The 25,091-nt window shown below is 36.2% G+C and overlaps 1 protein-coding gene across 1 annotated transcript in view; it reads right to left on the bottom strand.

Moving 5' to 3' along the window:
* The window catches only part of LOC310641655 (scavenger receptor cysteine-rich domain-containing protein DMBT1-like), a gene marked incomplete at both ends in the record, with an annotated part of 38,846 nt that continues 13,755 nt past the window's right edge, over window positions 1-25,091 (bottom strand). Inside the window, 10 exons of the mRNA XM_083364892.1 lie at window positions 1-155; window positions 479-750; window positions 3,590-3,978; window positions 4,286-4,458; window positions 5,657-5,663; window positions 6,979-7,094; window positions 17,289-17,597; window positions 19,603-19,641; window positions 20,883-20,903; window positions 22,600-22,908. Of these exons, the coding sequence (XP_083221018.1) occupies window positions 1-155; window positions 479-750; window positions 3,590-3,978; window positions 4,286-4,458; window positions 5,657-5,663; window positions 6,979-7,094; window positions 17,289-17,597; window positions 19,603-19,641; window positions 20,883-20,903; window positions 22,600-22,908 (1,790 nt within the window). The remainder of the gene's footprint in view (window positions 156-478; window positions 751-3,589; window positions 3,979-4,285; window positions 4,459-5,656; window positions 5,664-6,978; window positions 7,095-17,288; window positions 17,598-19,602; window positions 19,642-20,882; window positions 20,904-22,599; window positions 22,909-25,091) is intronic.

Genomic DNA, 25,091 nt, shown 5'->3' with positions numbered 1-25,091 from the left:
TCACATTATTTCGTATGGAATTGATCTTTTCCACTTGTTTTTCAGAATAATTCCTGCAAGGGTCATGACAACAAGTGCAAGGACAGCAGCAGCAACAATGTAAGGTACATGGGAATCAGGAGTTGCCAAATTTTCCTGGGCTTCCTGCTGTGCTTCTGCAAAAAAAAAAAAAAAAATCAGAAGAAAATGAAGGTATCTCATCTATTTTAACTCTGATCAAAAAACATCCTAGAAATTAGAGATCAATTAATCATAAGCCAACATGCATATAACCTGACTGAACATTATTCATCAGGAATAAGGAATGCTGCAGAACAGGCAGCGTGAATCAGGACCGTGGTTGTAACAGTAATTTTAAATTATATCTTGCTTTCCAGCAATTCTCCCAATTTTTTATGCTACTTGCTCTATCATCATGAAAGAACTGAGTGGCACTGATTATTTTTAGAACCATCAAAGAAATTTTGCTTCAATTTACCAAAGTTTCTGTTCTGAACACCGTCCTTCAGAACTTCGATAGGGCCAATAATGACATCTAGTTTCTCCTGATAGGAGCCAGTATCTCTTTTGGATCTGAGCAGACAGCCTCGATTACATCTTGAGTTATAGTCATAGGATCTGCAAACCACCACTTTACACTGCAGGTAAACTGATGGGTGTCTGCCCATGAAGGCAAAGGCTTGGAAAGAAAAGCGAAGAATGTTTCTGTACGGGGCGTAGTGAGTCTGATAAGTAAATTCTTTAACACACCTGCATGAAAAGAAATTAAAGGAAGATTTATTGGTATTAATTAATATGCCACTAGTTGCATTCATTATATTCTAATTTACAAAAATTATTTTCCATAATGTTCACATTAAAATAATCCAGATGCAATGAATGTTCTGTGTATGGAAGTAAAACAAAAACAGCATCCTGTATAATGCTGAAACAAAAGGTACATCCAGTTGAATTCATTTATGTCCATGCCGAACTAATGAACTTTCTCTGAGAAAAATCTTAAAAACATCTGAATATGAAATGTAGCACTTTATTTGAGTTCCAACATTGGTATCTGTGGGAAGGGCAATCTAAACAAGCAAGAGCATTATTGTGGCTTTGATGCACTACAAAGGGGTCTTCACTATTGTCTTGCCTCTTTTGACATCCCCTCCCACTATCCTAGATGTCATTAGTTCCAATAAACACCTCCTATATTTCAGACAGTATTTCTGATTTCTCACATTGGAACTGTTAATATTCAAAAATGCTGAACATGCCTTGGCAACACAAAAAACCAATAAAACCACTGCTGCAAATGTTATCCAATTAAATGAATTTGTATTCTTTCAGGCCAGAAAAAGATGACTATCATCAAACTACATAAATCAACGTATGGGAATCATTAGTTACAATATGTTCTAATGGCTGCCATCTTTAATGACCTTAGCAAGTAGTATAGACATTCATGGGAAATCAAGTCAATTAACATTTTTCATGGGGAAGAAAATCAGCTCTGAATAACTGAGACATTGGAAGCCTCCTTTTGATATCTATTTATATCTTCTTCAAGATGTCTATTTATACTTTGTTAAAGAAAGAAGTAAAGGAGTGTTCCAGTTGTAAAAAAAAAAGTAGAAAAACTTATTTAGTGTGGAGTTTTTATTTATACTAGAAGGTATTTATTTTATATCAGATGACTCTGTCTGGGAAATTCAATTTTATCTGATAAATCTACAAAGGGACCTATAGATTTCACTTATTAATTATTGCTATGCACAAAATTTACAGTAAATTACAATCTTGCTGAATACATTCTAATATTGTGGTTCCATGTATTTTATTTATCTTATTAGACTGCTTATTATCCCATTTGCTAAGCTAAGGGGAAAAATTAGCCACGCTTGACAGAAAGCTAAGCAGGATTTGGCCCGTTGGTATTGTTCAGAGAAAATTACATACCAGATAGGTCAATAGATTGTCCAAGAATCAAGCTCTACTCATGGCATAGTTCAAATTTAGTCTTTATGATTTAGGATCTTTGGTCTCATTGGACCACAAGAATACCATAACTATGGTTAGTTTGCATGTAAAAATTATGTTCTGGTTTGCCAAGCTGAAGGCATAAATGAAAGCTCTGATTAAGTGTCACTGCTTCTGGCAATGTTCATCATATGCTCTTTTACTGTTCTTTCCATTTTAAAGCTTTGTTTTCTCAAAAAATAAAAAGTAAAAGATGCATATCAACTTAATCTTTATAATGTCAATTCAAAATAGACATAATGCCAGGTCAGAACTTTTGATGAAAAAGACTATCCAAACTACTTGCCAAATGATTTGTCAATACACATATATTCTGATTCAGAATTATTTACCAGGAACAAGGAACACTACAGGGGCTTGGTTTCAGAGCAACGAATACAATTTTCACATGCAACCCATGTCATTGGAATCTCTTCTGATTTTAATCTCAAGGAAATAAATATATTGTCTTAATTAAATTCTTTAAGGTCAAAATCCACAGATGGCCTTTTGGCAACATGCTACAGACTGCACTCCAAGATGTAGTGGGTGAGGAAATTCAGAGTTACATTTGATTTGATTTAACTGACTTGTATGTTTGGTGTAAATAAATCCCTTATTTAAGAATTTTCCTTCTGTGGCATTAAAAATGACAGTCTAATAATAATCTGTGATGGTCTATGGGGAAAAAATATAAAATTCAAGAGTCATCTATTATCTTGAGGGTCTTGGGTTGCATATTCCTGGTTCAAATGTAGCTACTGGTTACATAAGGCAAAAGGAAATCAAAAGCAGAGAGCGAGAGCGAGAGAGAGAGAGAGAGAGAGAGAGAGAGAGAGAGAGAGAGAGAGAGAGAGAGAGAGAGAGAGAGAGAGAGGTGAACAAATGAGAATATATGCTATCTGGATCTCTTTATCAAAAGGCCAAAACTTTCTATAATACTGCAAGTCAGGGTATAATTAGCACGGACAGTCCCAATGAAAGGACATTTGGTTATTTCAGCTTTAAACCTTTGCTTTTTGTATATATAACAGTAGCAGAATAGAGATAGAAAGTAGGAGATTAAGCGATCTGTATCATGAAGGTAGTAAGTGGGTAGATGGGAATGATGTAATCAACATTTTTGTGGATTACCACATTCAAACCCATAGCAAATGTGAATGCTCTGCAGAAAATTTGATATAAATTAGGAATGAACCACTATTCTATATGGGGTGAGGGAAAATTTCTAAGATCACAATCATCCTGAGATTCCAAATGTATTACAATAGGTTTCCTGTTAGATATGGTCTAGTATAATAGTGCAACTTTTCTAGAACTTTTGGCTGGGCATAGCTTTATGTATTGAAGCATTTACTCCTAGAATTATGTTACATGCAAACTCAAAAGAGAGAGAGAGAATCATGTTGACATGAAAACACAACTGAAATGGGATTGTGAATATTGTTTCTGGTGTGATCTACTTAGAGGGATTGGCCATATTTTAACTATCAAATGACTACACTACATAAATGTTTGTAAAACTAAAAGCAATCAAAATTAATTTTCCCACAAAACCAAATAGCCGGCAAGAGGATGAAGTACTTACCCATTTTTGATGATGTCATAAGTTACATTTGTAAAATCATTGTAATAGGGTGATGCTGTACAAGTATCCAAAAACAGCTGCAGATTGGAATCGGAACTATAGAGATAAGTTTGCAAATATAACCTTTGATTTAATACAACATAATAAGGTACATCATTCACTGGTTTCCAGAAGGATGAGTCATAAAATGTAAGGTTCACACTATACTGGCCATATTGTGTTTCATTAATCTCTCTTGTTTGCTGAGCGATATATACTGTCTCTATCCAAGTGTGTTGAAGCATCTTGCAGTTGACATGCACAAGAAGATCTGGTATCCTTCTTATGAAGTCTTGTGAAGGGGCAAGTACTGAGATCTCATTTGAATATGTAATAGTATCGGCATCAACCTGTTTGAAACACAAAACAATTAATATAAGATCCTTTTTATCTGAACCAATCATGTTAGAGATGCTGTAAAAGTATTGATTTGTGTTAATAGATGTTGGTCAGAATATAGGCATTCCCATATTCAAAGCATCCAGTCATTGTGCTTTAAGCTCCTGATATTTGTCACAAACACATTTCAATTTGGAGCATTGTCCTAAATAAATCCTCGAATGATTGAATGCTCCCTACTTCTGCTTTAAGGAAAAAATGAATTAATTAATGAACGAGTAAGCCATGCAGCAAAAACATTCTAATAAGTCTCCATACATCTCTTCTGGTCCGACAGCCATTATATGGTATGTTGAAAATAACATAATATGGTGTGATCTTTGGTCTGCAGTTTGGATCCATCATGCTGACACTCCATGGATTATAGCCTTGTGAGTTCAGATAACTTCTACTAATTACAGCTTCCATGTAGGTTGGCAGACAAACAAGAGCTGTCAAGGAGGAAAAAGAAATCTTATTCCTGCACTGAAGTATATACAGTATGACAATAATTTATTATCATGCTTACAGTATGAATCTAACACCATCTGAGCACAAAATAAAATTTTGCCTGCCAAATCATTTTATATATTCTTAATATTAATAAATATTAATATGCAACTTAATAACTTTTGCTTTAAACTGAAAGTATGCTGGAAAGATGCTTTCCAGGAAACCATAAAAAACAGTCTCTGGATCTTGACCACCATACATTGCCCATGTCTACATCTGCATACTGAACTTTTACTTGACTTTTTTTATATCTAACTCCATTCTTAAAAATCTCTCAAAAAGGATAATTATATGTCCAAAATGCTTATTCTTTGAAGCACATACACTAAAATCGATAATTGATAATCAATAATTTGAATTGCAATATTTTTTCATGATATTATGATCGTAGTACAGCAAAAAAACTGAAAATTTATGCTAAGGATCAACTGCTGAAATTTGGCTTGAAGTTAGATGGTAGATCACACAAAAATCACATATTATTTACTCTAGAACAGGGGTGTCAAACTGCTGACCCCTGCATCATGTGGAAGCCACGCCCACCCCATTGCTGGCAATGGCAAAACTCTCCCGATACATTGTGCGACATCACGTGACACAAGTTTGACATGTCTGCTCTAGAATATAAATCGTAGTTGTCTGGAACTACACAGTTCTTTATTCCAGGGATATTCACATTTTGTTCAACTATCTAATCTATAGGTATCATTGCCCATGCTTACACTGTAGGTATCTGGGTCAAAAATATTCTACCTTACAAACTTTCCATCAGGGTACACCAAAATGAAGAATTAAAAACTAAATAAATTGTGTCTCATTGTGCCAAGACTGAACAACATCTTAGGAATTCTCACGAAATTCTAAACTACCATAATATTCAAAAGGTCATTAAATGAAAAATTACGGTAATGACAATTTTATACTTGTGTTTTGATCTGCAGAGATGCTGTAATAGTTTGCAAGGAAGCCTCTTCTTGTGACACTGCTATCAGTATGGAATTTAATCGTCATCATATTGGAACTTGATGTAAAAGTGTGATAGGAGCCATAACAAATTCTCCCAAGCAATGGGGCAGTATGGGGTGGTCCATCATAGATTTCAACATAATCACAATGGCATCTGGATGTATCACATACTTCTAGCCTGGAGAGAAAAACAGGAGTATAGTCTTTACATGGATATTATTCAGTTTGTAATTCATACATTTACTCTGATACTCCAAGATAGAGTTGTTGTTTTTTTTGTGTGTTAGGTAGTAAAATTCTCTCAGAGATTAGTCCTAATAAAAGGAGATGAAACAAAAATGATAAACTTAGAATTTTCTAATGCATATCAGTTAGCCATTTTCAATCCTCTTCCACTGGTGAAGTGACCATTCGTTAATTAATGAATTAATTGTGATGATGACGCTGGCAGTGATAACGATGACAATTTATAACAAACAATAATTTGGATAAAAATGTTAATGTACTTGGTACAAACTTTGATACCAATAGACTTTTTATTGGAATGTATAAAATTCCAGAAATTCTCTCTGATTCCAGAAAAATCATATTAACTATTTCATGAAGTTTCTCCTGCCACTTTTTCAGGACCTTTTGAGGCTTGAGCAATCGAAGACTGGATGTTGATTTAAGCCTTCCTCTCCTGTTCTCTTACCGCATCCATTCTCAATATTTTTGTATCAGCTGGTTTTGATTTATAGCCCAGTAAATATGAACTATTGAAATGATTCTCATATATTAATTGATTATTTTAACAGTCTAAAACAAAAATTGGTTGGTCCATTTAAACATTTCAAGCTTTGCATCAAACTTTGGGTAAGTTCCTCTTAATGTGTGGAGCTGGACCTATTTCTCTATCCATAAAAAAAGGTAAAGTTCTACCATGGCTTAACTAATTACCTCTAGCCAAATCCATTCTCTCGAGTTTACAATCTAATTGCATTTTGGAAAATGTGCCCTGAAATTTGAACTCATCTTGATCTATTTAAACAGGGACACGGTGGCTTAGTGGGTTAGGAGGACACTGAGCTTGTCGATCAGAAGGTCTGCAGTTTGGCGGGTCGAATCCCGAGTGCCGCGTAACAGAATGAGCGCCTGTTACTCGTCCCAGCTTCTGCCAACCTAGCAGTTCAAAAGCACGTAAAAATGCAAGTAGAAAAATAGGGACCACTACGGTGGGAAGGTAACAGCATTCTGTGCGCCTTTGGCATCTAGTCATGCCAGCCACATGACCACGGAGACGTCCTCAGACAAGTGCTGGCTCTTCGGCTTTGAAACGGAGATGAGCACCAGCCCTTAGAGTTGGAAACGACTAGCACGCATGTGCGGGGGAACCTTTACCTTTACCTGATCTATTTAATAAACCAATCTCAGTATCAAGATGCATGTATTAAAACCAGCTTTACTTACATAAAATTTTGCAAGTTAAGTCTTATTTGGTAGTTGTTTCTAACTTGTATTTCCCATAGACAGTCCACATTGTTTGGATATTCATAAGGATAATTTGGACTTTTAAACGATCCAGATGGGTATCCAAGAAAACCACCACAAGAATGTCTTGACACTGTTACTAAAAAAAATCAAAGAAAAAAAACCAGGCCAATTAGTATCACGCAGGATTAGGATGCAGAGAACCACATTGTAAAAAGACATCTATCTTTGAGCTTTTCTTGAACCCAAATCCAAATGCTTTGAGGCCTTTGAGCTTTATGTTCTGAAGGAACTACAATGTCTAACTGGGTTTGGTGATTGATGATACCTGATAAGAGCCTTGGTGGAGCAGTGGGCTAATGCCTGCTTAAGTAACACCAGCTGCCTGCAATTAGTGCAGGTTCGCATCCCACCAGGCTCGAGGTTGACTCAGCCTTCCATCCTTCCGAGGTAGGTAAAATGAGGACCCAGATTGTTGGGGGCAATTAAGCTGACTTTGTAATAATGCCGCTTGGGGTGTGTGAAAGCCCTAATAAGCAGGCATATACATAGAATGAAGGCTACTGCTAAGCTTGTAAGCCGCCCTGAGTCTTCGGAGAAGGGCGGGATATAAATGGAATTTTAAAAAAAAATAAAAAAAATTGAAAACAGTTAACTTTTCACTGAGTCAGTAGCTCTGTTTATGGATATATGTGGCATTAAATTGTGAGCATTAAAATGAAGTTCCTGTACTACTTGCAACTTTTAATCTGGAACACGAAAATCTTAAGGAGAAAGCTCAGAGTTACTTGCTTTGTGAGATGTGGAGGTATATAAATTAGACAAAGTAATAATGATGAATTAATTGTTAGGCTAGGTGAGATAGAACTGAAATCCTACTCTGTAAATTCTTTGAATTAAGGATAATTTTGTTAGTAATACTTTTTAAACCGTACTTATTGGTTCTTAGAAACTAACAGTTATTATTATTATTATTATTATTATTATTATTATTATTATTATTATTATTATTATTAAATTTTTATACCGCCCTTCTCCCGAAGGACTCAGGGCGGTGTACAGGGCAATACAATAAAATGCAATATATAAAAGTTATGTGGGTCTTGTTATTCCTATTCATCTGCTAAGAAAAAAGGAGCAAATATTTATGATCCAAAATCAGTTTCTTCTTATAAAAAGAGAAATGAAAGTTTAACCTTTCCCCATTTATTTCTTTTTCTTAGCGTAAGACTGAAAGCTAAGAACTTCTATAAAAGAAACTGAATTACTCAGCATTGGAAGTTCATCACTACTGCATTGGAAGTCAATATCTGCTTTACCAGTGCTATTTTTCTTCCTAAACTAACACTGTGAAGCTTTCTAAATATCTAATCACATGCAGAAGGTTGATTCTCTAAATCAAGTTGAAATAATAGAAACAATTATAATGTAATTAGAGGTGATTTATTTTTGTGTACTGTGTCATTTTTGCTATAAATCAACTGGGAAGAAAAAAAAATACTAATCCTATATAAAACAGGTCACTCAATGTGTATAAGATCACATGGGCCGTGATTCTGAAAATAAGTCCCACTGAACTTAGTGTGGTTTATATATGGGACTGAATTGTTATACGTGAGAAATCTGTTTACAATTTATTTTATAAGTTAGGTTATGAAAAATAAAAAAGGAATACAAATTCACTTAATCCTTGACTTACAACAGTTCATTTAGCAACCATTCACAGTTACAACAGCACTGAAAAAAGTAACTTATAAATGTTTTTCGCATGACCATTGCAACAGCCCCGTGATCACATGATCAAAATCCAGACTGTTGGCAATTGACTCATATTTATGACGGTTGCAGTGCCCCGGGGTCATGTTTGGGTTTGGGGTTGGGTTTTTTAATATGGTTTTAACTATTGTATATATCGGGCATAAATTATTTAATTGTTTTTTTAACTTTTGTACTTTGTTTTTTAATATTTATTGCCCTGTACACCGCCCTGAGTCCTTCGGGAGAAGGGCGGTATAAAAATTTAATAAATTAAATTAAATTAATTAAATTAATCACCTTTTGCATCCTTCTGACAATTGAAGTCAATGGGGAAGCCAGATTCACTTACCAATCATGTTACTAATTTACCAATTAAATTAGTCTTCTGCAAAATGTAGTGCTTTACTATCTTAAGGAATATATTCAGGGGGAACTTTTAATTACTTTTCAAAGAAAGCTTCGCCAATGGTTTTGCACAGCCATAATAAATGAGGAGCAAGACTAAGTCTAAAACATTCAGTCTGTCTGAGGGCCCCAATTTGGAGAAAGCCATAAAGGTTATCCTTGCTTAACAACAGAACTGAGACCAGCAATGTCGCTGCTAAGCAAAGCAGACACTAAATGAGAAATCGTGTGACCCTGCCTCTATTTTCTGGCTGTAAAGAGGCAAGATTATGCAGTTTCACATCTGCTTTTGTCTAACCACTCTTCCATCTTTGCAATGCTTTTACTATCTTGTACAGTATATATTGTTTAAGGTGTTTAAAGCCCTACATGGCATGGGTCCAGAGTACCTCAGGGAACACCTGCTGCCAGCGTCAACTTCCCTCCGCCCTGTGCGTTCCCACAGAGAGGGCCTCCTCAGGGTGCCACCGGTCAGAGAATGTCGTCTGGTGGCCCCCAAGGGGAGGGCCTTCTCTGTGGGCGCCCCGGAGCTATGGAATCGTTTGCCGGTTGAGCTCCGGACGGCGCCCGATCTTCGCTCCTTCCGTCGCGATCTAAAGACATTCTTATTTGAACAAGCCGGCCTGGCCTGATGGGGGATGGGCGGGGTTTTTTATTGTTATTTTAATACTTGTATTTACTGTTTTTAGTGGGCATATATTTAATCCTTTTTAACTTTTGTATCTCTGTATTTTTTATGCTTGCCCTGTTCACCGCCCTGAGTCCTTTGGGAGAAGGGCGGTATATAAATATTATTATTATTATTATTATTATTATTATTATTATTATTATTATTATTATTATTATTATTATTATTATTATTATTTTGAGAACAATGCAATTTGAAAAAAGCAACAACAACACTATCACTTGGCAAAAAATAACCCTCAAATAACACCCCCCCAAATAACCCCTTTGAATATAATTGCTAACCACTGGGGTACTGTGGTCTACTGTTCTGAGGTGGAGAACAGATGGAAGCTGTAGAGAAAATTCTAAAATAGGATTGCCAGGCTTCAAGACAAAAGCAAGCCTTTATAAATTCTTGCAAGTTCCTGCCCTAATCACATGTGTGATGTTACCCTGCTCTTTTTGGAATGTCAGCTTTCTTTCCATTCACCATCAAAATTAAGTGAATCCCCCCCCAATTATCAGAAGAATGCTCAGATCTGAAATAGATCCCCTCTTTGAAGGGAAGGGAATCTACCAGGGGACTGGAAGGCAGATTTCAGCACTATTATAGCCAGAAATCAAGAGTGAAGTATTCTTTCCGAATAATCTCTTTTAGGACCTAAAATATCATAAAGATGCTTGTCATGCTACAGGTCCTTTTTCAGGTAACAGTGAACCCTTTCTTTTACAAGAATACATGCTTAAAAAGGACATACAGAAGCAGACATAATTGCTGCATTTTCTCCATTTGCTTGGAGAGCGCTAAACTTACATAACCAAGCTTTGACAAGTAGGAAGTACATTTATCTTCAAGTTATTTCTTTTGCATTAATGAAAATTGTCAATCCTGTCACTTCTTACACTTCAGTCAAAAGGATTAAAGCCTATTAGTACAGAAAGAACTGTTTTATCAAAATGCCTTTCTCTTCCTTAAAAAAAGGTGGCAAATGCTATCAGTAAGGTTAAGGTTAAGGTTAAGGTTGAGTATGAGGTAAAGAATGCAAAAAAAAAAAAATTAGCTATGAGGAAATCCATTGAATAAGTGGACAAAGGAATGAATTGTCCAGAGAGTGGATACAGAGTGGATTTTTTAATTCAAGTGAGTTATTAAAAATGTCAAGTTAAATATCTTTAAAAAGATGGATTATAATTCTTTCTTCCTCAACCGAGAACATGAATTGTACATAAATCTCATGTATTTGTGGCACTCTATGATACTAAACATTTTTTGAGGGAAATGGTCATAAAATGGGTATAATTATAAAAAGCATAATAATCTTTTCAATAGCATCACTCTGATTTTTGGTGTTCATTGCTTTGGTTTTCCCTAATTACGGTAGTTTACAAGAAGTCTAGTAGTTCCTCTGCACAAGAAGACAATAATTTATACGATACTGTTATAGCCCAACAATCTTCTTAAATTTTTGAATTAGTTGGAAATATTGGACATACATAGAGCGTCAAAGAATACTTAATACTAGGAGTAATAGAGAAGGATTAGAGTTAAGATACAGAGCTGGCTGTGTGGCTTTGAGGTCCTTTCCAAAAAATTGCATCCTAGACTTTTTCCTGCTTATAATCTATAGATGTCATTCTACTGGCAGATTCATTTGCACTGGGGATTAAGGATTATACAGGTAGTCCTCGACTTATGACCACAATTAAGCTCAAAATTTATGTTGATAAATGAGACAGTTGTTAAGTGAATTTTGCCTCAGTTTAAGACCTTTCTTGACACTATTGTGAGGTTAGTAACATGATGGTTAAGTGAATCTAGCTTCCCCAATGACTTGGCTTGTGATCCCATGACCCTGAGTCTCTGCAACCATCATAAATATGAGTCAGTTGCCAACATCTGAATTCTGATCACATGAGATGTTGCAAGAGATGTAAGTGTGGAAAAAGGTAATAAATCAATGATGTTGTAACTTTGAATGGCCACTAAATGAACTGTTGTAAGTTGAGAATTACCTGTAGTCCCAAAGGTAGGGGGGACCTGTTATGGAGTTCCCAGATACTATGGTAAATTATGGCCAATTTTATCAAGTACCTTATCCAGAAAGGATCTGTATCTGTGGTGCACCACAAATGGCGGACATCACTCATGTCCTTTTTGACTGCTAACCAAATGCTTCAGCCAGAGCACAGCCTTTAAAGTGGATAATTAACAGGATAGCCCATTGGGACCCCATCAACAGCCTTGCTTACTTCCTCCAAGGTAGAAAAATCACATTAGTAAGAAAGACTGCCAAGTTAATAGCTAAAGCCATTCAACTGAGAGCTTCCTATCTAGATCAGATTGGGATCAACTGTGAAGGGTTGATTATTTCATTGAATATTTTTTAATATTTCAATATGCTTGTATTATTTTATCATACTTTGCTTGATCCATCATTAGAGTAAATGGTAAACAATAAACTAAACTAGGATATTGAATAGTAGATTATGTTAATCAACATGCCATAGGAAAATGGCATTGCCCCATTGCCAATTTATGCTGTTCGTGGAAATCCATTCTAAGTGGATCTTTATTACCTGGCCTTTGCATTGTAGTGAATCTCCCTGAAAGAGAAAAGCTTACGACTGATTTAATATGAACCAAGGAAATGAACTGCTGTTGAAACAATATATTGTGATATCTACTCCTAGGACTCATGTCTATGGCTTTGCTAGCAAAATAAAAAGTGACATTTTTTTAAAAAAAGTACTTGACTTTGCTGCTATGCTTACAAAAGTTGCTAGCCTGTAACAAATAAATCTATGTATATTGTAACTGACTGTCTGTGGTTTGCGTCTAAACCAGGGGTAGGCAACCTTGGCTCTTTTATGACTCGTGGACTTCAACTCCCAGAATTCCTGAGCCAGCATGGCTCAGCTTGGAAACTCTCCCTTTCCCCTCAGCATGGCTGGCTCAGGAATTCTGGGAGTTGAAGTCCACGAGTCATAAAAGAGCCAAGGTTGCCTACCCCTGGCCTAGGCAGCTCCCAGCTTAGGTCAGCTTCTTCCGTTTGTACAGAAGCTCCCTGCACTGATGCCCCGCAGATGTTCTAGGACTGCAACTCCCAGAATTTCTGAGCCAGCATGGCTCAGCTTGGAAACCTCTCCCTTTCCCCTCAGCATGGCTGGCTCAGGAATTCTGGGAGTTGAAGTCCACGAGTCATAAAGCGGCCTAGGGCAGGGGTAGGCAACCTTGGCTCTTTTATGACTCGTGGACTTCAACTCCCAGAATTCCTGAGCCAGCATGGCTCAGCTTGGAAACTCTCCCTTTCCCCTCAGCATGGCTGGCTCAGGAATTCTGGAAGTCCAAGGTCTAAACCTTGAAAGTCAAGTTAAAAGAATACCAGTGCAATAAATATTTTAAATATTTAGTGCTATAAGTATTAATAAATTAAATTAGGAAAAGTTAGTGATCCCATGACCGTGGGGATCTGCAAGATTTGTAAGTCTTGCTATATTATTTACTTTATTGTTTACTGTTTAATGAGTTATCAAGCAAAATAAATTTTTTGCTTGATAACTCATTAAACAGTAATCAATAAAGTAAACGAAACTAGTGAATAGCAGATTATGTTGATCAAAATGCCATAGGAAAGTGGAAGTGGTAAGATCTCTGTGAAAGTCTTACCTGGAAAGTTAATACAACCCAGGTGGCCAGAAAGGCCCAACAGAGAAGGTTGTACTTTGACAATAAAGGTTCATTCATTCATTCCCCTCCCCACATTGCCATGTTGCCAATTTACACTAATTATAAAAATACATTTTAAGTGGGTCTTCATTACCTGGCCTTTGCGTTGTAGTGAGTCTCCCTGAAAGATAAAAGTTTGTGGTTGTTTTAATATGTGCCAAGGACATGAATTGCTGTAAAGTAGCAAAATAAAAAGCAACAATTTTTTGAAAAAAAGTACTGGACTTTGTTGCTATGCTTACAAAAGTTGCTGGCCTGTAACAAATAAATATTTGTGTATTATAAATGATTGTCAGTGGTCTACATCTAAACTTTGAAAGTCAAGTTAAAAAATACCAGCATCATTATTTAAAATATTTAACACTAGAAACATTAATAACTTAAATTAGAGAATGTTAGTATCCGTGCGACAATATTACAATATTCTGCTCCCAGGATCTGCAAGAATAACCCTGTTTTAATGACATTTCTGAAAAACAAGAAGGTAGAAACCCAAGAATGAATGAGATGGTGTCCGTTTAAAGAATATCTGCCAAGGAAAATCTATGTTTATTCTTAATATGCTGTTTAAGCTCACGTCTGTTCATGTGTACAGAATGCAACATAGAAATGAATATAAATCTGAAAGCATTTCATTGTTTTTGCTGAAACAGAACTCTTCCTTTGCTTACCTATCTTTGGTTTCTGCTTGTTGCATGACATGCATGATTCACTTGGTTGTTTCTTAGATTTCCTGGCTCAAGGATTGACAAATTCTGAATGTGGGATCCACCAGGTCTTGTTACCACAAAATTGGGAAATGCAATATGGGCATAGGTTGGACAAAGCCAATGTTTGATCTTCAGCATGTCAATAAGAAATGCATAAATGTCAGGTGTAAAAAACCAGAACAACTCTGTGAGTAGGCCAAAGTTTTTTAAAAAAAATAAAATAAAAAATTATTGTTGATTATCTACTTAAAGATCTTTCCAGACTAATTCCATACTCTTGGAAACAGGCAGATAAGGACTTCAAAATTCTGGCCTCTGTCACTTCCTCCCATGATAGGCTCCTCTTTACTCTCCCCTCTACTCTAGACGGTGATGTCACAATAAATGAGAGAAAAATATTTAAATGTATCTTTGTTAAGTCAAAGAAACCATGGTATAATGTGAGTAAAATTCAAACTAAGGAATGTTTCCATAAATGCAAAATCAAGGTGTTTTTTTTAATGAATGTAATAATGGCTGCTGATGGAAATAAACATGCATGAGAATGAATGAAATGTTTGGTGAATAGTTCAGCATTAAGACATTAAGGATGATTGTTAAAGAAGTTCCCGTCTCCCTAGGGAAAATTGAATAAATAGTTGCAAGTTTTACATAAATGTAAAAACTTTTATTTGACAACATTGGAGCAAATAGACCAGTGTGTATAGTTTGGTAGAACATTTCCTAAAGGTGAGGAAATGGATGGAGAACTTTTGTCATGTAGTACAAGTAACAATCGAATGATAGTGTGTGCTTCATGTTTTGTTGTAAATAAAGAACATTTGTTGGGAAAAAAGTAAAAACAGCTATGTATAATAGTGTGCATTTGTCCACTTTGTTGTATGGAAATGAAAAGTGGGTATGTCAGGAGAAATATAAAAGTAAATTGAATACAATGTCAATAGGGTACTTAGAAAATATGTGTGATCAAACAAGCAGAAATAGGACTGCACATCTTTTGAAAAGGTTCCCAAAAGAAAGAGATTAGAACTTCCAAAATCTTTAAGGAATTTATGAAATGTTGTAGGGATGTGCAGAAGCAAAAAAAGAAAAGTATGAAAATGTACGATGAATAGTGTAAAAAAAGCTTAAGCAATGTATTTCAGGATTTCTATTTCTTTAGCTTATAATTTCTTATTCTTTTCTGTACTCTGTATAACACTATTTATACCAAAAGGAAATGGCTTGGTGGCTCTGCATTTATGGAGGACCAAGTCTGCTGAGTTGAATGAACTGTTTGGCTAGGGATGTCCATATACAGGTAGTCCTTGACTTATGACTACAATTGAGCCCAAAATTTCTGTTGCTAAGCCAGACATTTTATGGCTTTTCTTGCATGGTTGTTAAGTGAATCACTGCAGTTCTTAAGTGAATCTGGCTTCCCCATTGTCTTTGCTTGTAAGAAGGTTGCAGAAGGTAATCACATGGCCCTGCAACCCTCATAAATATGAGTCAGTTGCCAAATGTCTGAATTTTGATCACGTGATCATGGGGATTTTGCAGGGGTCATAAGCCTAAAAAACGGTCATAAGTTTTTTCATTGCTGCTGTAACTTTGAACTGTCACTAAATGAATTTTGTAAGTTGAAGACTACCTGTACAGTACACCTGTTAGATTAGATCTAACAGAATTAGGGAGTGAAAAGCTTCTGGAACTAGAATGGATTTAGACTTATGGGAAGCTACTCGTCATGTTGACTAATGGTATTTGAATTATGGGAATGACCCTGAAGTATCTTATCCTCTTACTCAGCCCCACCCATTCAGGCTGACCGGTAAGTTTGCTTTGATCAGGAGAATGATAAAAAGTCTCTTATTTATTTGGCTTGCTGGATCCAGAAAGACTTCCTGATAGAAGGATGTGTAACTTGGCTTTCTCTGTTCGATGCACTTAGTTCCAGCTTTGGAAGTGTTCCTTGGCCCCAACTATTCTTTTGATCACTTCTGTGACATGTCATCTGTCTTTGACTTTGATTTCTACTTGTTCCATGTCAGGGGCATATACGATTCACTAGGTTGTTTCTTATATTTCCTGGCTCAGTTTTGACTTCCTGGCTTATCTTGGATATTTGCCTGCAGCACATTAATTGTGCAATCATGGCAGTATGTTATTAAGCCAGTTTTAAGAAAGAAAACCAAGTTGCCTTGGTTATCCTTTTTCAGAAAGTTATGTAAACATTGTCCCAGCTCTTCAATTGGGCATAAAACCGACACATACACTGTGAAATAGAGAGGATTGTTTTCTTGCACAAAGTGTTTAAGGGGGCTTATACAAGAAAATTGTGTCACCTTAGTTTTAATCATGACACTTATGACTCTAGCAAAAGAATATGCTGTCCAGCAGCTTAATGCATCTTACATGGGTTTTCCTGCAAAACTCTAGCCATTACAACTGTGTGAAGTAGACTGCTGAGGGGCACTGGCTGGTCACTGAACTTTATGATAAATTGTTGGAATTCATTGTTGGGATGTATTTTTGTGCAACAACTATAATAGTGTTCAGCCAGTAGATGCAATGTTTACAAGTTTGGATGTATGGTATATACTCTATGTGCTTTTATTCTAAGTAGAGGTTCCTGTTTCCTGTAACAGTTAAAACAGTTAAGCAGTAAAACACATGGTGACTGTACTGTTTGTCTGATCTGTGGTGCTATATATAAACAGAATTTCTAACATAAGCTAGGGACTAGAATCTGAATCTTTGGTTCTTCCCTGTTTGAGACCAATATGTACTCTGACAGCCTTGCTTTGAGATTCTGCTTTTGGCAACTATCATTCCTGAAGATAGATTAAAACCTTCTGGCTCTTTGATGAGTTGTTTTCTCCAGGACCCTTCAGCTGCATAACAAATCCTTTCTTCATTATTTGTAGTTATCTGAATTAGAATATTGCATTAGCTATTTAACTATATGTTCTTAAACCAGATGCATTAATTAACTCTCATGCCAAACTATTAAAAATCTGTAAATATAAAATTGTTATAAAAATATTTCTATTTCAATGACAAAGCAAGTATAAGTAAGTACCTGAACAAATAACACCAGCATCCTCTTGGTGTCCACAGTTATGTTTTCCCCAGCCTGCACTTGCGCATTCCCAAAGATAGCTTTCATTCCCGCTGCACCGAACATCATCCAAGTAAATAGGGCCATATCCTTGACCAAACGATGCTCCTTGTGTTGCTTGGATGGCATATCCACATCCAAGCTGTCGGCATACCACGTTGGCATCATTCAGGTCCCATAAATCATCACAAACAGTCCCCCAACCTTGGTAATAATCCCTAATTTCAACACGCCCTTGACAGCGATCAATTCCATTTACTAATCGGAGCTCTGGAGGAAAAAAGAAATAATATTGTTCAGTCATAAACAGTCACAGACATTGGAAGACTTTTTTTAACAATTGTACTTTTCAGTAGGAAACAGGATTAACAGTGGTAATCAAGATATGAAGATGTGAGAAAATTTCTATCTTTATAGGGACTCAACTTTTGGATGTCTGCCTGCTATCACTATCCTAGTGTAGCAACAAAAAAAAAGTGAGTAAGAAGACCAAAATTAGAAAGAATGGAACATGGGACATTTTCACTATATATGAACTATTCAAACATACAGCCATGAAAGTCCTCCAAACCATGTGAAAATCAGTCTGTAGCACAGGTAGTCCTCAACTTACAACAGTTCATTTAGTGACCATTCAAAGTGATCATTTTTCACAGTTACAACCTTTGCACTATCCCCATGATCATGCGATCAAAATTCAGATGTTTGAAAACTGGCTCACATTTATGACTGTCACTGTGTCCCAAGGTCATGTGATCACCTTTTGCACCTTCTGACAAGCAAAGTCAATGGGGAAATCAGATTCACTTAACAACCGGGTTACTAACTTAACAAATTTAGTGATTCACTTAACAACCAAGGCAAGAAAAGTTGTAAAATGGAGCAAAACTCACTTAACAAATGTCTAACTTTACAACAGAAATTTTGGGCTCAATGGTGCTCGTAAGTTGAGGACTACTTGTATGTGCTGTGCTGTAGCTCATACTCTTATTGAAATGGTTTTTTTGCTTGAGGTCCTTCATGGCCAAAGAAATCTGTTGTTACATCATAAGACATTTCTAAAATATTCTAAATAAATGCAAACACTGTAAATAAACATTCTCAACTACATGGAGATACTTTTGACAAAATAAACACCAATTTCATTCTATGCTTAAACTTAAACTTAAAAATAAGCAAGGACCATGGCTTCAAAAATTTGCCAGCCTGTATTCTTTAGGACCATCATATTCCCTTTTCCCATTGACACTGAGACTCAGCTTTGGACAAGGCTTAATTGCATGTTTGATTGTATGATGCCATACAATGATTGCATACAATTACATACAATTGCAATGGAATCATACACAGAATAAAAATCAGATGTTGCCATTAATTCACTTTAAATATTAAAATCACTCCTTTGAATTCTGGTGTTGGACAATAGGTTGAGAATATCTTAGACAATAAGAACAAGCCATCTGACATTAAATGAAATAAAATCAGACTGTTTACTGGAAGTACTAATATTGAAGCTAAAATTTCAATAGCCAGAATCTATTTCAAAGACAAAAGTCATTACAAAAGACCTGGACACTGGAAGAAAAAAAAAAGCAATTGAAAAGAAGCAAAAAGAAGGCAAGAAGCTTAGGTTCCATTGCTAACAACAAAACAAGGATTCAATAGAATAGAATAGAATAGAATAGAATAGAATAGAATAGAATAGAATAGAATAGAATAGAATAGAATAGAATAGAATAGAATAGAATAGAATAGAACTTTATTGTCATTTTAAATGTACACTAACCAGCATACATTAAAAATAAATTTCGTTGCATTCAGCTCTCACATATGCATACCCCCCACCCCCCACACACATATGACACAGAGAAACATCACAGTCTAGTTCAAAGAAGCAAATGCTGAGAAAACAGTCCTAGTGTAATGGTGTCCCTTTGTTCATATGGCATCACAAGTGACTGAACAAATGAACAACAAACTGGTAAAGCTGTGGGGTGAAGTTTCTTTCTTTTCCATAGAACCACCCAGATATATGACATTAAATGCATAGTACTCATTGTCATCACATAGTTAACAATATAAAAGGAAATTTAGAAATAGCTACAGTATATATCTTGAAGCCAAGCAACTGTGCATCCTTTAAAAGTTGTTGAGAATTCAATGGTAAATAATACTGTGTTCTCTAGTACGGGATCACAAGTACATGGGAAAAGGCTCTTCTACTCCAAATGGATTACATTTAACAGATGAAACAAATCCCCAAATGCCTACTTACCAACTGCTGTTGGTGGTACTGTTGATGTCCAGTGAGGACCTGCCATGGAACAAAGATAAAATATGAGATAGGCTACAGTGATAGATAATGCACTAAGTTAATTCTGTAAACATATACGTAGCATAATATACAAGGTTAAAAGCAGATTGATTTTCAGATTTGGATAATGAAAGTTGACATGACTGAACATTCAATCACAGTAACGAATATAGTAAGTTATGAAATACTATGCAATCACCAAATAGGAGTTTTTGTTTCTTCGCTTGTTTTCACGGTCTAGTAGTTCAAATAATGCAAAATAGAGATGTGCAATGCTTGAAGAGAAAAAAATAGCTTGGGCAGGGAAATATGCTTGGAATTTATTAAAGCATCTTCGATCCACTCTGAAATCATTAGATTTGACTTGGAACTTGAATGCGATAATATATTATCCACTCTATTTTGGATCAAGGTGTTTAGATAGCAACATTTTCTGCCATGGTATAACATACTAAATTTATAACAGTATGCTGTACAATAAAGTGTGTTTTATTACCACAGTAAATCCCTGAATAGGTCACAATTACATCAATAAAGGTAAATTTGTGATGGGAGATGGATAGGCTCTGTTACCATGGTGATGGGTTCACTGTTGAAAGACCTGAGAATCCAGATTAGGGATAGATCATCCTGGAGAAAATCTATGTGGTTGTTAACAGTCATCACTGACTTGACAGCACTCAATCAACTAAATAACAAAAACTGAAACAAATACAAAGCAACGACTAGTTGCCAAATTAGTTTACGTTTTTATAGTAAACTAATACCCTGTTTTGCAAATGTGGTTTCAAAATTACCTATTGTTAGCAATCCAAACTATGTCAATAAACGAAGAATGAAGATGAAACATTTTGCACTTACTGGATTCCACCAAGCAAACAAAAATTATTTTGCTTTGCTTGTTTTGCTGTACATGAAAATACCCAAATTACCATAACAGTGGCTGGTCCAGATTTTACTGTGAGAAATTGGTCCCTGAGTGTAAAGGCTATCTGGATGCAAAGGAATAATCCAATATTGTCACATGTACTCTCATTTTCAAGGAGAAAACCACATCTTTCTAAAATGAAACAAGAGCCCAGATGCAGAGCTGGGGAATACTGGCTTATTTGGATAGCATCATGTTGGTTAGGTGTCTCTTGGAACACTCCCCTCCCCCATCTCCAAATTGTCCACTCAACTGTGGATCTTCAAATAATCAAAACGTACATTGAAATGCACTTCTAGTGTCTCAGCATTACCTGGTGTTGGATAAGCACTCGCTGAAAAAGAAAAAAAAAGAGATTTAGTAGTTTAGCCACACAATGACTGTATTGATAAGCATATCCACGTCTTATCACACCACTTGTAAAATGGATACAATGACCAGAAAAATAGTGTTTGCTTTGTTTTGCTAAGGCTGCAAATATTTACTCACCTTTACTCAACTGTGCCAACGATTTGCTTTCAAGAGGGCACTTCAAGAGGGCAAAAAAAGTGAAGGGGCTATGTTTTCCCATAACTATTCAGTGTAATTAAAACGCTCCCTTTGCCTGCACTGCAATCATCACGTAGCTAATTCTGCTTGAATGCAAGATTTTCTGGTGGTATTCTGTGACTGTTTCAGGGATGGTGGAGTAAATGTTTAATTTGAGGGAGTTATGCATCTGCTGCTCTGCCAGGCATTATCCAAATATTCCCCTGTACTACCACATATCCTTGTGGTAATGGATCAGTAGAGTCACTGAGCCACATGTTCTTTTACTGTTCTCTCTAGATAGAATCCTGGCTTATATTTATCCATCCTGTCCTAAAATTCCCTGCAGAGAGCATGATCTCTTTGTGGCTTTCTCTGTTCAACCATTACTCAGGTATATCTTCCTGGGTTGCCCATGTTTGTGTTTTGACAACTGCACTGGTTACTAGCAGGCTTTGGGGGTGGATTCAAAATTCTGGTTATCACTTGTAAAGCCCTTAATGGCTTTGAGGATTTCTAATCTGAGGAAATGCCTATCTCCAGTGGCTTCTGTGGCTCAGTTCTATGCAATTAGAGTCAGCATCCTTTGGATTCCATCAGCTAGATCAGTGGTGGCGAACCTATGGCACGTGTGCCAGAGGCAGCACTCAGTGCCCTCTCTGTGGGCATGCATGCCATTGCCCCAGTTCACCAAAGTAGCGAGTACGTGGTGTTTTGAAGCGATGGGGCAGGAAGTGAGCAAGCAAACGGCGTTGGCCCCCTGGGGATGCACCGGAGATGGTGAGGGACTGGTCCCCACCACCCTGGTCCCGGCCCGCCCATCCCACCCATGCCCCTCCAGTCTGCCGTGACCACCGCAGCTATGCCTACTCAGCAGCCATGCCACTCAATGGCCATGCCCACCCAGTGGGCCACACATCCCCGCTCCCCCTGAGAGCACCACAATGCTGATGCGGCCTTGGCACTTTGCGATAAATAAGTGGGTTTTGGGTTGAAGTTTGGGCACTTGGTCTCTAAAAGGTTCGCCATCACTGAGCTAGATGGTATCACTTCATGGGATCAAGAAAGCAGAGATCTGTTACATCACCTGTCCTCTTAAATGAGGTCCTTCCTAAGACTCACATAGGCCCCAATGTCTTTAAATTCATTTAAATAATGAACTCTTAACACCTGGCACTTCCCCCCCCCCCCCCGGGGACTTTACAACAAGTTAACTTTATGCCAGGCTGGCATGACATTTTTCTTTACATAAAGGTTGCTGTACATTTATATTTCTGCAAGTCTAATTTTGCCTATCTTTTCTTAGTGAACCCTATCCCTTTACAATTTTATAGCCACCATTTTCTTCTGTGTTTGATCATATCCTTGGCTTTGATTAGGTGAGTGAGAATATTAAGTTACAACGCTAAGTACACTAAGATGTATAAACTCTCAACATTAACCACCAATGAAAAAAATATTACATAAAATATGTATATTGATCTCAGAGGATGAGAATGTACCTGAACAAATAACACCAGCGTCCTCACGATGGTTGCAGTTATGATTTCCCCAGCCTGAAGTTACACATTCCCACAGATAGGATTCAAATCCTTGGCACTGAACATCATCCAGGAGAATAGGACCATATCCTTGTCCAAAATATGCTTGATTTTTAGCTGCAATAGCTTCTCCACATCCGAGCTGTCTGCATACTATAGTCGCATCGGTTATATCCCATAAATCATCACAAACTGTTCCCCATTCTCCATAGTTACGCCGAACTTCAACGCGGCCTTGGCAGTTATCCCGTCCATTTACCAATCGGAGCTCTTAAAATTTAATTAATGAATCAGTTAGTATCACATTCTTGACGATTCACAAATTTAATATGCAGATACGATGTGATATCCAGCACCTACCCAACCCTGGTTGGTCTCAAAACAAATAATCAGGGCTGGATCTGTTGGGATCAAGGTTTTTTTTTGGAGATCATTAGGAAATGCCAAATTATACTTCTTTGGGAATTTTAAGAAAACTTCAGATGATGATAATCTCTTCTATATTGTTGCTAGAAAATTAACATTTTGAATACATACAACTGCTATTTTTCTTTCTTTCTTTTTGAAGGCATTGGAAGAAAATAGGCATGTTGAGATTTTGTGCTTCAGTTTTCAGCATCCCCAACATGGAGGCCCAAAAAGATTACAAGAGGAATGATAACAACAGCAACAGTGGCTGTACCAATAGTAACAGGAGCTCTTGGAGCAATACCCTAAGGGCTGCCTAGACATAGGGAAATTTATCAGACCAGAATATTTTGACTTTGCAAAAAACCACCTTGCTTGGAACTGCCTATATATTCAGATGTTACCTTAACAGCTCTTTGGTCCTTGGTTAGGACTTACACTGTTACGTTTTTACCAGTCCCAGACTGCGAATCAAATTGACCTGTGGTTTCTTCGGTCCTACTCTAGCCCTATAACCATTAGGGTAAAATGGCTCTTAAATATATTCTTTGCTATCTAGTTTTCTTATTGATAATATATCAATAAAATTATAATTTTAGTTGAGTATAATTGTACAGTCAATTATAATAATAATTGCATAATAAATGTAATAATTGAGTATTATATAGAAACAATTGAAAATAAAATTATGAAATTGAATAAAATTAAATTTTATAATTTTATTTTCAATTGTTAACTATAGCACCCTTATTACTATGTATACTAGGTGTAAAATTAGCAAACCTATGAGGGGAAAAAATCTATCAAAATTGGGCTGTAAAAACCCACACTACCAGATGGCTGCAAAGTCAGTTTTATATTACTGTGGGGGCATCCCGTGGTCTTCTGCAATCTTACAGGCCAGATATAAAAGCTTAGCTTAAAAAAATAGTCCTTGAAACTACAGCTTAAAAGATAGTGTTACTTGTAAACACAGCTACTGTATAATCAGAAACAGGAAGAAATGCTACAGGTAACATTCAAATTATATGTGATTTCTGGATATCAAGCATAATCTTTTTTCATATTAGCAAATTATATGAAAGCACAGTGCATAGTATTACCTGCTCCATAATTAGTTGTTACGGCTGCTGGAAAATGAGCTGAAAAAAAGAAAAACTGATTTGATATCTATCTATGTACACACACATGTACAAAATTTTCTTAATGAAAGTAACTTTTCATTAAGAATATTTTTAATTTTAATTTTAACTGGGTTTTAATTTTCTCAGGGTTCTATTTAATCTCTTTTAATTTATTTTAACGTTTGTATTGACTGTTTTTTAAATGCCCTGTAAACCACCCTGAGGAAAGGGCGGTATATAAATCTAAATAAAATAAATAAAATAAATAAATAAACTTGAAAGAAAAGAATATAATATAAAAAAAGGAATAGCATCCCATGTGGAAAATAGCCACTCATACAGTATATTAATAGTATATTAAATTGGAAAACACAATAACTTTCATTTTATTTCATACTTCTATGTAACCAGTCATACACACACACACACACACACACACACACAGAGAGAGAGAGAGAGAGAGAGAGAAACATATTTTTTTTAAAGGCTTCATTTTATGAACCACTCCAACTCTGATGTCATCAACAAATAAGAATAATTAAAGACAAGGATAAATAACCAAATTCAGCTTGCTGCTTTTAAAAATCTTAAGGGAGTTGGAACTGCAAAGCAGTTATTCTGGGTGTAGTGATTTTCCACATATCTTGTTGTAGCAACTGATCACCTCAGGGGGGCGACCCAAATTAATTTTAGAGATTGCATCTGAACAATTTTACAAGATCCATACTTTTCACATAATGGTATCTCTACCTGTAATTCTTTATAAACTCAAAAATAACTATAATAACACATTTTTGTATGATAACTGAAAATAAATGGGGAAGTGAACATTGGTTTGAAATGGGCCAATGGAGTATTGCTTAATTAACTGAAAATTCTTTGGATCAACAAACAGAGCAACAAAATTACATCTGGAAAAAA

This window comes from Vipera ursinii (assembly GCF_947247035.1).
Source record: "Vipera ursinii genome assembly, chromosome: 5".
In the NCBI taxonomy this organism is placed as follows: Eukaryota; Metazoa; Chordata; class Lepidosauria; order Squamata; family Viperidae; genus Vipera; species Vipera ursinii.
This window is presented reverse-complemented; position numbering and strand designations above follow the sequence as displayed.